At 26.0% G+C, this 15089-nt stretch overlaps 1 protein-coding gene across 3 annotated transcripts; it reads right to left on the reverse strand.

Annotated features, from left to right (window-relative positions):
- Positions 1–1432: 1432 nt before the first annotated feature.
- Positions 1433–14592, reverse strand: LOC132917100 (uncharacterized). 3 transcript variants are annotated; one of them, XM_060977659.1, is made up of 10 exons: positions 14505–14592; positions 9877–10011; positions 8417–8537; positions 8079–8162; positions 6789–6877; positions 5339–5524; positions 4257–4450; positions 3745–3881; positions 3049–3173; positions 1433–1767 (listed from the first exon to the last, which is right to left on the reverse strand). In XM_060977659.1, exons 2-10 carry the CDS (start codon positions 9907–9909, stop codon positions 1582–1584), a joined length of 1155 nt encoding a protein of 384 aa, XP_060833642.1. In that variant the 5' UTR covers positions 9910–10011; positions 14505–14592; the 3' UTR covers positions 1433–1581. The 3 variants fall into 3 exon arrangements, with proteins under 3 accessions (XP_060833642.1, XP_060833643.1, XP_060833641.1); XM_060977660.1 differs by lacking the exon at positions 14505–14592 and adding an exon at positions 11745–11761; XM_060977658.1 differs by lacking the exons at positions 9877–10011; positions 14505–14592 and having other exon boundaries at positions 8417–8690.
- Positions 14593–15089: the final 497 nt, after the last annotated feature.

The raw sequence follows: 15089 nt of genomic DNA on the forward strand, positions 1-15089 counted from the left end.
TCTGTTTGGACTGATGAGTGTTGGTAAAATTTTCTGGTAATAAGTTGATTCTAATTAGTAATTTGAGGGACAAAAGTAAAAATACCCATTCATTTTAAAAATAATTTTTATGCAAAACTAGTTTTTAATTATGTCTTTTGAAGTCTTCATAAAATATTCTACCATTCTGTAGTCTAGAGTTCTAGATATAACATTTTAAACATGTTTTACCTATTTTAGATATTGGTCATTTGAAGTTACCTTCTTTTTTTGAGTGTAAAAAACTTGAAAATTCGAGTCAAGGTACTAAAAGAAATTAAAAATTAATATCGAAAATATAGTCACATTTTTTTTGGTAAGTGTTTTTTTAATTTCATGAAATTTGTAAATTGTTTTCTAGATAAAAATATATAACGTATATCATTTTAATACTTGCAGCTAGAAAAATTAATATAGTTTTCTTTTTAAGTTTTTTAGTATAGTAGGTAAGTAATCATTCAATTTTAACTAAATTGAGTATTCAAACGGAAATTTTAATGAATTCTTAAATAATTTTTGTTATTTTGTCGTAATTTAAAAAATATTGATTGTAAGAACTTGTTTTTCACAAAATTACTATTGACTTAAATTTATATTTCGCCAATTGGTAGGTATTTTTATTTTATTTAGACTGTACAACGTACACCAATAAATTTTAAAATTAGTTCAATATACTTTATTATTAAATAGGTAATAGAAAAATATCTTTAGAATTTTTCGTATGCTGCAATGATTTATCACAATTAGTGAATTCAAATTTAACACGTCTATTACAATTACAGGAACATGCAATTAAAATGCAAATTTATGCTTAAAATCTACTTAATAGCATTTTAAGTTTAACTTCCCGGATTTTTTTTTTATTATACTATCAGTCTTATTCCAATTTCGTTGAAAAGTATTGTTAAAGAGGACGCTTCACCTGCTTACGTTGTCTCGGTGTTACAACGTACAACATAGTAAAAACCGTTTCACGTGAGCAAGGATCATTAGGATCACCTAGGCTGTAGTCCAAATTAAGCAATAAGCAACTAATTTTTTACACTAGAAAACAATTTTGGGTTGTGTGACATAATTATTTTTTTTGATATCAGAGCTATAAAAAAATATTAAAAATAATGGATTTTGAAACAATAAGAACTTTTTTAGTAATAGTGATATCAAAAAATTAAAAACGGTGTTGCACAGCCAATGTTTTCCTTTTTATGGTGTGAAACTGAAAATTGGATTGTTTAACATGGACTACAGCCCAGCCCTATTGGTTTTTTCCTGCGTGAAACGGTTTTTACTGTGTTGTACTTTTGTAAGGAGACAACTCATGTGGGTGTGTGGTGGCGCCAGGATTTTTTTCTAGGTAGGGCTTATGAGAGACCAACAATTATAAGGTAGGGCCACAAAAAATTAAAAATGAGTATACATTATTATGTATTAATATATTATAATGTCACAATTACACAATTGAGTATCGACACCATACTGCAGTATTCAGGGTATTAAAATATATATATTAATATAAAAAAAAAAGTATATACAAAATACATTTTAATAATCACGGACGAATTATCAGCAACAGCACGTGTTGATTTTTTCAATGACGTACTTAATCTTTTCGATAGCCATGTCCACGTCTTCGTCGGTGATGTTCTTGTGCGTCACAACTCTCGCTCTTGCATTGTTTATCTGCGCTATCCTCACTGCCGTCGATCGTATCTTGTTGTTCGACTTACTGTCGTTTTCATCAGGGTCTATCTGTGTATCATACGTTATATATTGTTAGTTTGTCACTTTACACCAATGTTATTGACGAAGTATATACTTAATAATATGTTATTATACCACTTGTTATAGCTATAAGGATGACAAACAATTTTTGATAAAGATATGCTAAAAATATATTTTCTTTTGAGTTGCCATATTAATATAATATGCATGTATTTCAACTGTTATCGATAGCGGTCACGATGATTAAGGGGAGCGATGAAGAACTATTTATTTAATTTATTATATTATAATAAATTCTAAGGAAGGTAGATCGACTTTTAATTAACGATCAACCGCTTCATAGCTTTAGACCTTTGGGCATTACGACAGGAGCGTCTTCAAGCGGGTGGCTGCGGTTACAGTTATTTTTCCTTATACCACATTAAAAATGTTTTTAATTTTCATAACAGTAATTTTTCTGTAGCTGATTTAATACAAGAATCCGTGTGAATAAGTAGTTGTTATAGGAATTAAATATAATAAAAATACGATGGCTCGAATTTTTTTTTTTAATAGATATTTCAAGTTCAATTGTTAATAAAAATTTGTTAAAATCACGAAAATAGGTATACAAATTATTTCGTAGTTGAAATTTATAAAATGTTCAATTTGTATAGGCTTGAAAATTTAATGTAAAAATCTTCACAAGTACCTAGTTTTCCTAGTTCTTACTTGAACTCAAAAATCTTAAAAATGAATAAGTAGTAAATTGAATATTTAATTGTAGAATAATAGTGAATAAAGATTCTAATTATTTTGTTATAATTTAAAAATAATATTCACGACTTGAACCTTTTACGTACATATATTTTTATATTTTACTGTCATGACGATATTTTCAAAACATTTAAATTAATTGTATGCTAAGTATTGCTTATTTATATCATAATCACATTCATATCGTTCTACATCATGCACATACGATATATACCACGAATCAAGATGGCAATAGTTATATATATATACCTCAGTCTATGATGCATACACACATACCATATTATGTTCAGATTGGCTAGACTGTAGCGACTGGGAAAGAGTATTTTTTACCCTTAGTTTTAATTTTGAGTCAGATGTGTGGCGAGTGGCGACGGCTTAGCCGAAGACACTTTTTCGCTTTCGTTTTTATTATTCTATAATTTGAATTATTTGATTGTGTTCAATAAAGTGTACTTGATTTGCGAACCGCGAGTACTTAACACATACATGCATAAATATATATCGTAAAATGTGACGGCGGTGGTACTTTTAAAAACAAACTGATTTCACTACCTTTATGAGCTCGGACACGAAGTATTTAGCGTCAACTACAGTCGAGTTGATGTTCACCAAAAGTATGTTTGAGTCGAGTGCGTCTGGGTTGACGGTCACGTATGGACTTGCCATCCTTTGAATTGCTGTATAATATAACAATAAATAAATCATCAATAGAAAAATCATAATTCATAATAAATCATCATGACTGCAGTGGCGTGAGTTTTTAATAGAGGCGGACAAAAGTTTTGATCGGCTTAAATAGTTAACTTAAAAAAACTGCAGATTGCTACGCTCTCAACCACGTTTTTATCAAATTACTCAGTTATCTTAATAGTATAATATTCCTTTTCTTTTACACAACTCTCTCTCACACACACTAATTTAAATGCTTGTTTTCGTCTCTCACGCGGCCTATATTCTATTTTCTGTTCAGCGAGAGAACATGGGCCACGGCAATTCAGCGCATCTCCACGCGACATCCCGCCATCATAATAAATCCATCTTTGGTGTCAGGGTGTCGCGTGGGCATACGCAGAAGAACCGATTTTCGCCGAGCTGTAGCGTATTCTTTCGCTGGACCGGATACATATTATAATATACATTCCCCTGATTTCTACCATCAAGTATATACCTAATATACCTATAATCTATGTAACATATTATGACATTTTAATCGATGTGATCATATTATCATAATATAATATATAATACCGTAAGCAATTTTCTTTGCGTTTTGATGATCGTCGGCCAGCCTTTCCACGCAATTTTCCAACGCGTATAGTCCCGCCGCAGCCACGATCCCGGCTTGCCGCATAGCACCGCCCAATACCTTTCTCAATCTTCTAGCCCTGTAAGCCGAAATTAATAAGTTAGAAGTTGTTATCATTACCATTTCACCTTTGGTAAGTATCTACATGTTAAAATGTTATGAATGCATAAGTTAGTTACTAAAGTATGTACCTCCATTTTTTTCTTTAGATTTAAAATTGTTAAGTATCTTATTACTATTATTATAGTAATAAAATTAAACTTTTTCTAAAAATCAAAATTTTTTTTCCTTAGCTGTAGAATATCTTTATATGTTATTTTTTTTAACATGATGTAGAAAACCCATTATAATTTTTATTTCATGTTGCTATATGCCTAATGCCTATATGTATATTATTTGTATACCTATGTATTAGTTAAGTATTGTATTTATTAGACATGTTGTACATAATTACTTTTCAATAAACAATTTGTCACCGATTAAGATGGAACCGACTGGTGCACCGAGACCTTTGCTCAAGCAAAATGTCACGGAATCGCAATGCTTCACTATCCGGCTTACTGGAACTCCTAGACTCACAGCTGCGTTAAACACTCTAGCTCCATCCATATGCAAAGGTATATTTCGTTCTTTGGTGAGTTTTCCCAACTTAAAGTTTAATAATTATACACGTATTAAATTTTACATTATTGCAATCTAACTCTATGGTATTTTGCATAATATATATTACTATGATATAATATTTTATTCATATATATTGATGATCGCAGGGGACTTATCCGGCTATCAATGTTTTTCAATAAATAAAATATGAGGTAGCAAACTGAATATAATTGTCTTACGAGATTGCGTACAGTATTTATATTTAAAAAAAGAAATGTAACTGTAGTTATTAAATTTGAACATACTCATGAAACGCATTGAAAATAATTAATCTTTAGACACTTAAATATGATATGTTGACGTAGCTATTGTAATTTGTATATAACTGTATACAAATGTAAAGGTATAACGAATTAGAATTTCCTATAAGTAAATATAAAAAAAATAAGAAAATGTATTATTTTAAATATTTTCAAGATTTGATTTTGTTTCTTAATTATGAAACACCATTAATCATGGAATTATGAAAATGTAATTATTTCATTATTTAAAAACTATAACTATATATTCTCTAACTATCATTATAATTGTTATTTAATAAATATTAAGAGGCTGTATAAACAATAAATTATGTAATTATCAGTTATCAGCACATAACGAAAATTAATGAAAATCAATAATTATTAATTATATTGATAAATTAATAATTATGATAGTTAACATTTAATTTACACGTAATTTGTATACCAAAATTATCGGTACCTATTTAAGTTAAGCGATACTAAAAATATATATTTATAGTAGGGTCAAACCATTGAAATTACTAAAAATAATTTTAGTTTAAAAGTTAGTAAGAAGGAATATGTAAAATATACATACATATGGCATATCTTATATCTATTAATCATTTTTGCATTATATAAAATTTGTTACCTGATCAATCCATTCGATAGGCAATACAGTACCACCACAATAGTTGTGAGTGTTTTCAATGCACACTAATGTAGTATATGGTTCGTGAGGGTCTGGGAACTCCGGTCGTATTTTTCCAAGTAACTCTGTCATATCCAGTGTACCATCGTCCAAATTTTTAACTTCACGCATTTGCAACCCAGCAATCTGTTAAAATTAACTATTTAAATATTTTTTTCTTTTCATTTTTTTTTTGGTCTAGAAAAATATTTAATATAGCGCCTTGCAATTTTAGGTTAACTTTTTTTCAAAATTACGTGAAAAATTAATTCTAAAATATATCAAATGTATAAATATCACAAATTGTTTATAGCTAACAATTTGAATTTTTTTTTTGAAAAAAAATTATAGCTCAATCTACTTAGTTCGTAAAATTGTTGATGTCATTTTCTCCTATCTAAAAATAAAATGATACTACACCTCAGCATCTAGGAGTTTTTTTTATATATTTTAAGTCTTTGATAGAGTCATATACTAGTATGTAAATTATTTGAAAAGTCAGTACAATAATTCGAAAAATAACGCAGATATTCTAGTGCAGTTTTTTTCAATGTAATATTATATGACTAATAACGTATCTTTTACAATGATCTTTTTAAAAGTACCTAAATAATAATTTTAATTATACTCTGGTGAGGTTATTGATATAGTGATATGTGTCATTAATGTTACATATTAGGTTAAAATTCTATGAGTACATAATGCAGGTGCATATTTAATCAAATAAAGTTACTATTCTCGAGTACGTAGAAATGGTATTTATTTATAATAAAAATAAATAAATAAATCTTATATAAAATATCAACAAGTTGTGTTTTCTTTAAAATCTATTGAATTAGCAAATTAGTTATCAAAATGTAAAAACCATACAATTTTACCATAATAATATGCTAGATTTTAAAATAGAAGTTCCTTCGTTCATTCAAATTTCAATCGATTTAAAAATTGTTTTTTGCTTTATATTACAAATAAATAACTACAAAATGGCTGTTTTTAAATTTTCAAAAAAAAATTTAAGTGGTTTTTTTATTTTTGAGTTTTTGAACATTCTAAAAGGTAAGCTATTATTAATAGACATGTATTACGCTGAAAAAACTGCACTAGAATATCTACATTATTTTTTGAATTATAGCTAAACTGATTTTCAAATTAATTTACTTGCTGTAAAGGCTTCGGATATATTCATCTTAACATCACGTTAAGAAACTGTTACATTACTTACTGTCTAAATGTATAAATATATAATTTTATATCTTCCCAACACCTAAATACCACTAATAGATTGTTTTTTCAATTAAATGTTCATGCCTGTCAATTTATTATTTTAATAAGTTTATAATATTTTTAATTATTATAATATAATATACTCGTAGACTATATATGGTATATTTTTTAATTAAAATGTTATAACCTGCGAAGCTCCACCTTGTTCCCACAGCAAAATATGACTTTTATGACCGACTATTACTTCACCTCCTCGTTGTTTTGAATGAATCATCACTGAAAATTTTCATCGTGAATTTTAAAATACATTGGAATTAATATTAATTTTAATATTATGAATCAAATAATAAACTATAAAGTAGTATAAATACTTTAAGCTATTTTCTTCAGAAATCGAAAAAAATAGATAACTTCTATTTATCCAATTTTAATATTAAATTTCATAAACCCTTCCGATGTACTCAGAAATTTCAAAAGTAGTGAATATTTATTTTAGTATTACACATAAAAATTCCTTAATTCGAATTTAAAAGATAAGATTAAATTAAGCTATTTTTTAAATTTAAATAATTTGAATTAATATAATGTATACCGAAGAATAATGTTTAATAGTTGTAATACATTTAAATAACTAACGATTTAAAACAGTTAATATAATCGTTACATAATAAATATTAATGATAGATAAACATATTGAACAATTTATAATATAGTATAAATATTATAAGGCTACCTATATATTATATTTAATATTGATTAACGATTAATTAGCTAATTAAAAAACTAATTCGGTTAAAAAAATAATAAAAGGTTCATACGTACCTATAAAGATAATTAAATAATTTGTTTTTAAATGTTTATCGTTTTCACATTTAATTAAATGTTTGTAAAAAACAACGAGCCTTTAATAATTTAATTTAATAATAATGTCTGTTCTGCAAATTATATAAAAGGTGAACGATATTTTTGTGTTAAATTTAAATTGGAGTTTCTCTTGAAATAATAATATATGCTTAGGTATTTTAAAATATTTTTAAGATTTTAATTGTTCATACTTTTTTTGATTGAAGATCTTTAATCGACGTATAATACTCATTTTTAATTAGCATATACACATTTTGTAACTAGCGTAATTAAAATAAGAATTCGGTTATATATTTACTCGTAAATGCCCTCCAAAGCTCCAATACACTATTGCATATAGCCACAAAAATACAGTAGTTAGTACCATTGTTTATTAATATATAAATATAGATAACCTATATTTTTAATAAATAATTTTGACATGTGCATAGTATTGAATCTACTATTAAATTATTTTAAAATCTAAATATTTAGTACGCTTAAAAAAAAACCAAGTGATAAGTAAAAACATAATTTGATAAAATTAATTTTAAATCTAAAAGTAATCCAATTATGATTTTTAAATTATCGAATACTACATAATTAAATTTAAAAATATATTTATTTTTCTTACTTGCAATCAAATTTCCCATGAGTCCACTTGGTAAAAATATTGCCGCTTCCTTTTCAAATAATTTTGAAGATTTTTCTTCCAAAACTAAAATAATTAAAAATACTCTTTTAGGTAGGTATATATATTTAGCAATTTCGCTATTTATTTTGAAAAACGTTTAAAGTGATTATTTGATTATTTTATAGGCATAGAAATTGTTAACGTCACCAAGTAATTTTGAAGATTTAATTTGTGAAATAATATTCCAATTAATGTACCTACCTATTTAACTAATGAAATTTATTAAAAAATAATAATAATAATTATAAATAAATCAACTTTACTATAGGTATACTTACGATTTATGGTGGGATCCTCGCCATAACCGTCATCACCGACTTCGGCATCGAACATTGCTTGGCGCATATGGACATCTGGTTTTGTTACTGTGTCGCTTCTCAAATCGATCACTTCACTTTTCTGCAAATTATTATCGGACGGCACTAGCTTTAAAGTCTTGAACGAATACATGTTTTTTCTGATTATTATTACAATTACAATTTTGTAGTACAGTACGTTTTATTTTCAGTTAAAACCATAAAGTGCGTCAGGTATTGTGTTAACTGGTATATTTATAAGAATATACAACGAAAAACGTGTTTGTTATCATATATTCATAGGCGTGTCTAGACCTTTTTCGCAGGTCGTACATATGCTTAATAATATTAAGTTAATATATTATATGAGAATAGGTGGGAATAAGGAGTTTGATCCCAAAAAGTTGAAAAAAAAAGTTATCATTTTCTTATTGTGAGTACAGAAAATATGACTAATATATAAACAAAAATGAAAAAAAAAAAACAATAGATATAGTATATAAAGGAAACCGCAATATTATTGATATCACGTTTACCCATGTTTCGTCAAATTTCGGAGGTCATATATGTGAATGAAAGGCGTGACCTGTACACATATCTTTATATACATACATCACGTTGCATACATTTTTATTCACGTGAACATTTCATCAAATGTAAATAATATACCTCCTAAAGGTATAACACCGATCCAGGTAAGTTGTTTTTTATTATATCAATATATCAAACAAAATAATTATGATGCTTATAATGTTTTTTTATAATCTCAATCATGATTGTGGTGATGATGAAACTATAATATTATATTATGGGAGCCAAAGGATTTTTATCAGCTTATAATTTATAGCAATTTATTAGTTTCTATAAATTATACTTTATATTAATAAAATCAATATTATAATAGTGGGTACGTATTACGTAAGCTAAACCTATAACAATTTCATTTCATGTGTTACTGCAAGCCCTGTATGCCCAGATTAAGACTAATCTGGCCCCGGGGCCAGACAATTAACTAATTCTTAATAATAACAAATAATTAAAAACGTTTTTATCTAAAATTTTATCGATAAATAATAATAAATGTTAATTAATAAATCGTTAATAAATTTTATTTGACCTATTAATTGACTAATGCTGAGTTAGAAATATAGATTTTATTTTCTTAAACAAAACGTTATAGAAAGCAATGGATCTTATCATAAAATAAGTAGGTAATTAGGAGTTTTTATAAGTAGTTAATTTACATGTTTTATTGTACAATATGTTCATAAATATATCAATAACAAGTAAATGCGATGACGTGAAAACAAAAAAAAAATACATGATTCATGAATTCTCCGATTGGAGAACTTCAATAATTAGCTATTTAATATGTTATTATTCTAATAAATAATTTAGTTAATCAAAGTAATAACTACCAAAAAAATAATATTTTTACTAACCTTTTCATAAGCTTTTGATTGACTTGACATCATATCGCCTTTTTAGAAATTATTTGTTCCGTTAGATAGTAATATACAATATTGACTACTAACTACTTTTGTAGGTCAGGTTTTAAACTCCTTTACTTGATACTTCTAGAATATCAAAATAACATAAACGTTTCTATAAACAGTCAAATTACATAGGCATTAATTTGTATATTAACGGTATTACAATAGGTATCTATATAAAAATAAATATGTATTTAAACTATTTAAAAATAAAATAATTAAATTTTTAAATATTTATATTACTGTAGTTTTGAAAATAATAAATTGCGAACTTTCAAGAACAATTATTAAAAAAAAACTTACTTTTTAGCCTTTATACTGAATATGTAGAAGAAACAAGGAGTTAGAACTTATAACCGTTTCAACCGTAAGGTATAGTTTGCAGTTAATTCCTTACATCAACTGTGTTCTAAATTTAAGTAGACATGTATTTGTATATCGATCTGATTAAATTATCTACAATTTGGAGTAATTTTTTATGTATCAATTACTAACAACTGACTTTTACAAATAAAATATAACATATGTAATGGAAATTTGCCGGTTATTAACGTTATAATGACCAAATATGCGGGTAAAATTATTGTTTAGGACCAAATGTGCACGAGAAATTCAAATTCTATAATTTAAAAAATGATGTAAAGGTATTTAAAAAAAATAAACAATGCATTATTATTAAAAGTTGTAAAGTTGAGATATTTTAACATTTACTGTTACATCATTTTTAGGTCCTGCGACAGCCGACAGGCACAACGTTTATTGTTGCAACCAGTCTTGGAATGACAGCGCTGGTATCCTCGAGGGCCCGCAACAGAACTATTACTAGCTAATTTTAAACACATTTTTAATGTTCTAACTTGTTCAATAAGATCACTATAATCATTAATAGACAAAAAAGGGTTATTATCACCCCGTTTGTTCAAAAAGATATTTTCAATTTTTTGTTAAAAGTTGTACGAAGAATTTCTATGTCAATAATCACTTAAAATTGATACATACGACGACACTGTTGTGCACTTACTAAGGTAAGGTATAATCAATTATATAATTTTTTGTTAGGTATGATTTAAATCTAACTTCCATCAATGTTGGGCGACTATCATATAATATGTAGGTATGCCTTATTTGTGCCGATAAAGTTTTATTAGTTTACCCAGTTAGTACTGCAATTAGTTCAGCGGCCAAATCATCATTGATCGTTAAAAATCTATTTTATATAATATTATAATCAATATTTCCCATTTCATTCGGCTATTTTCCAATATAACACATTTATCGTAACACAAATATATAACTCACTTGTAAATTGTGACAAATTTATTACTTTAAATAGTTTAGTTATATGCTATTTTTTACTGTTATATATTCACGTGTAAGTACCTATATTTTCAACTATACCTTACACAACGACTTTAAAATCTACAATCTATATCCTACCTACTCTTGCCCATATCTACTAATCTACTATTCAAACTTCCATGCACACACTTACATCTACCCTAATCCCTTAATTCCTAATATATCTTTTATCATTATCACTATTCCCGACAACCCCCTTTGACGTCTTAAATGAAACTGGCTTCGTGATTTATTTATATATAAAAAAATTTATTTGAAGTAGTATCAATGGATGCCTCCTTTTATCATGCCATCGCACCTTATATATATAACATTAATAAATGTTACTTATTGTATCATATTGAATACAGATTGTAATTGCTTCTATTTTTCTAATAAAAATAAGTACCTACATTTTATGATTATTATCATAAGTCCATAAATAATACATCTTTAAAACGTATAACATTTTTACTTACTTGCATCACTCACAGCTTATTAAGTTGTACCATACAAAAATGGAAAGGATCATATTACGTCGTGAATGTAATCAGTAATTCAATGTAATATTATAATATTTTAGTTGTAATAAACATGCTTCTAGATTTAAAAATTATAAAGTATCATAAAAACGAATGTGTTAAAAAAATATTTTATCTATAAACTAAGTTAAACAAATTTAATAGAATTATGACAGTATGATTTTACAATTGTCCATGTTCTTACAAATGTATAAGCTACAATAGCCTTCAGTCACTTAAATAATTAATAACAGCAGCTATATAATATTTCATTGATTAAAATAATAGTGGGTATAATTAAATTAAATTTGACAAAAGATTAAGCTGGCTATTGATAATCCGTTATCTATACGGTTTGTGCTTCAATAAATACTCGTATACACATATTTTATTTGTTATCATTTCATTATGAAGTATGATGGATATGAATCACTAACCACAAACGATTATTTTCCTTTAAAACTGATGCCACATATCCACATCTTTGGTTAAATTCCATAACAGTTAGGCTTTTTATAGATATTTTGTCATTTTTATTACATATGTATACTTTTTAAAGCACTATGACATCCTATCCCTGATTGTGATAGTAATTGCTTAGAGCATACATTTTTACTTCTTAGTTCTTACTTAGAGAGTATAATAAAGTTGAATATTATACAGTTTCATGAAATATATACCCTATATTGACTATGATTTAAAATGATTATGAGTGGAGATGGTCTGTCAGCCTATATTTCTAAGGATATTTTATTATATATTTATACTGTTATTATGATAATTTATTTTGTTATAATTAAATAATACCAATACGGTAGGTTAAACTAGTAGCGTAATTACGGGAAGGGGATTTTGGATGTCATATCGCCTTGCTGACCTTTTATTTTAAGACTGGTTAACTACATTTATTTACTGATTTAACAGTAAATATTATTGTATATTGTTGAATATGTTTTAATTATTTGTTTCGATGCCATATACAAATATACATTTATTGCACTGAAAAAAGTTGCTTATGAATTATGATAAATACAATATGTATGTAAAAACATTTCACCACCCCCCTACAAACATGAACAAATTACGCCACAGGGTTTAACCAGTGACTTGTTGAACTTATTTTTGATAAAAAGCGAAAATTAATTACGACGTTTTTACCTTATGATAATTAATAAATAATAATACATTTTTATTAAATGTTATTTTATCTATTAATTGATTAATGCTGAGTTAAAAATATAGTTCTTATTTTATAAAACAAAATGTTATAAGAAACAATTCATCTTATAAAATAATAAGTAATCAGGAGTTTATATATATATATATATATTTTTTTAATCCTATATTTTTTTTTATCGTATAATTATTAATTTGTTCATAAATATATCGAACGATAAACTGAACAATGGTGAATGTAATGATGTGAAAACAAAAAAAATACGATTCACAGAATGAAGAATCCTCAGTTTAAAAAACTTCAAAAGAATAATAAATAATATTTAATATGTTTTTATAATAAACTATTTAGGTAATTAAAATAATAATTACTAAAGAAAAATATTTTTTCTAACCTTTACATAAACTTTTAATTGATTTGACATATCAACGTTTTTTTAGAAATTATTTGTTTCTATATAGATAGTAGTATAGAATATTTACTACCAACTGCTCTTGGAAATTAGGTTGCTTTCTCCTATATTTTTTAACTCTATATAGAACGCCATAGCTATATAAATTATAAGTATCATATAAATAAAAATTAATCTAATTTTTGCTAACGGGTTATTTGTAAGCAATAATTGGAATTACATAAAAATATATGAATTTTAAAATATTGCATTTTTACCACTTCAAATTGTGATGACAAGCAAAAAAAAATTATAAAATTATAAAAAACGGGAGAATATAAAAGATACTAATTTTCGTCAAATAATTTTGGATTATGGGCGATGAATATACCCAACACTTCAAGAAAGTAAAAAAAAAAATAGGTAAAACGGGAATTTACGTAAAATCAGTTTTTGGCAATATCAATTTTATTTCTACTATTGTATGCCTTTACATTAATTTTTTTTTAATTTTCAATAAAAAAAACGTATAAACCAATGTTGTATTAGGTTTTCTAATTTTAAGTGTTACAAAAACAACTAAAAATATTATAAGTTTTTAACTACATAATAGTTTGCAAAGGTTTGTGATTTTGATGAATTTTGTAAAAGTTAACACTTTAAACTTAAAATGCATGTAAAAAAAAATTGTGATTATAAATATTTGATAATCATTATTTTAAGAATGAAAAATTTATAAAAACTGATAAGAAACCTTATATTAAAATTTTAAGCTTTTTACATAAAAATTTTTATCATACATACATCGAAAATAATTTTAAGATATAGAACATTTCAAGTATCTCAAATGAAAACAAAACATTTTAAAAACTATTTCATGTTTGCTAAACATCAATGCTGAGTTGAATATTTGATAAGAATTTTATATCCCTATACTTTATTTTTAAATTGCAATAACAACAATAAAACCACTCAATAATCAATAATATTGCTAAAAACCGAGTTTGCATAAAAATGCCCATTTTTTCCCCGTTTATTTTGAAAATACGAAGAATTTTGAAGTTTAACAACTAAATCTTAATTGCAATGCTAAGACGGTTTTGTATACACTGGATAAAATGTCATTATTATACAATATAATACTACGTACCTATTGTATTAGTTGTCTTACTTGGTACCCGTGCAGAATCTCTCTTAACAACGTGAGCACCATGTGGCTACCTACTTTACAACGTTGCGAATGTGAATGGATTCGGTACACACATAATACAACGAAATAGCTTTAGGTATTTAAATACTGGTTATTGCCCTCATATATTACCATATGTTTGTATCTCCCCTACGTTGATGCTCCTAATTAGACAGTTGACAGTAGACAAACTAATAATAAATAATAATATTAGATAGCTGTCATTTGTTGTTCAAAAATATATGGTTGATATATAGTTTAATACTTTATACAGTATGCCTGTATATTCAAGTTCCTACTACCGTTGTCTACTATAAAATCAATGCTACTACGCAGTACAGACACGTCACCCGCTATTTTTTGTATGAAAAATGTGAATGTAAAATTACAAACATAAAAATTTAATAATTATAATGAATAATAACAATAATAATCGTAGCATGCAAAAAGAACTCAACGAAGATCAAATTATCAAAATTATTGCTTTTACTTCCCAATTTAATTTATTTAACACATTTTAAATTATTATTATTTATTACTTGCAAA

The sequence above is a fragment of the Rhopalosiphum padi genome, chromosome 1, assembly GCF_020882245.1.
Source record: "Rhopalosiphum padi isolate XX-2018 chromosome 1, ASM2088224v1, whole genome shotgun sequence".
In the NCBI taxonomy this organism is placed as follows: Eukaryota; Metazoa; Arthropoda; class Insecta; order Hemiptera; family Aphididae; genus Rhopalosiphum; species Rhopalosiphum padi.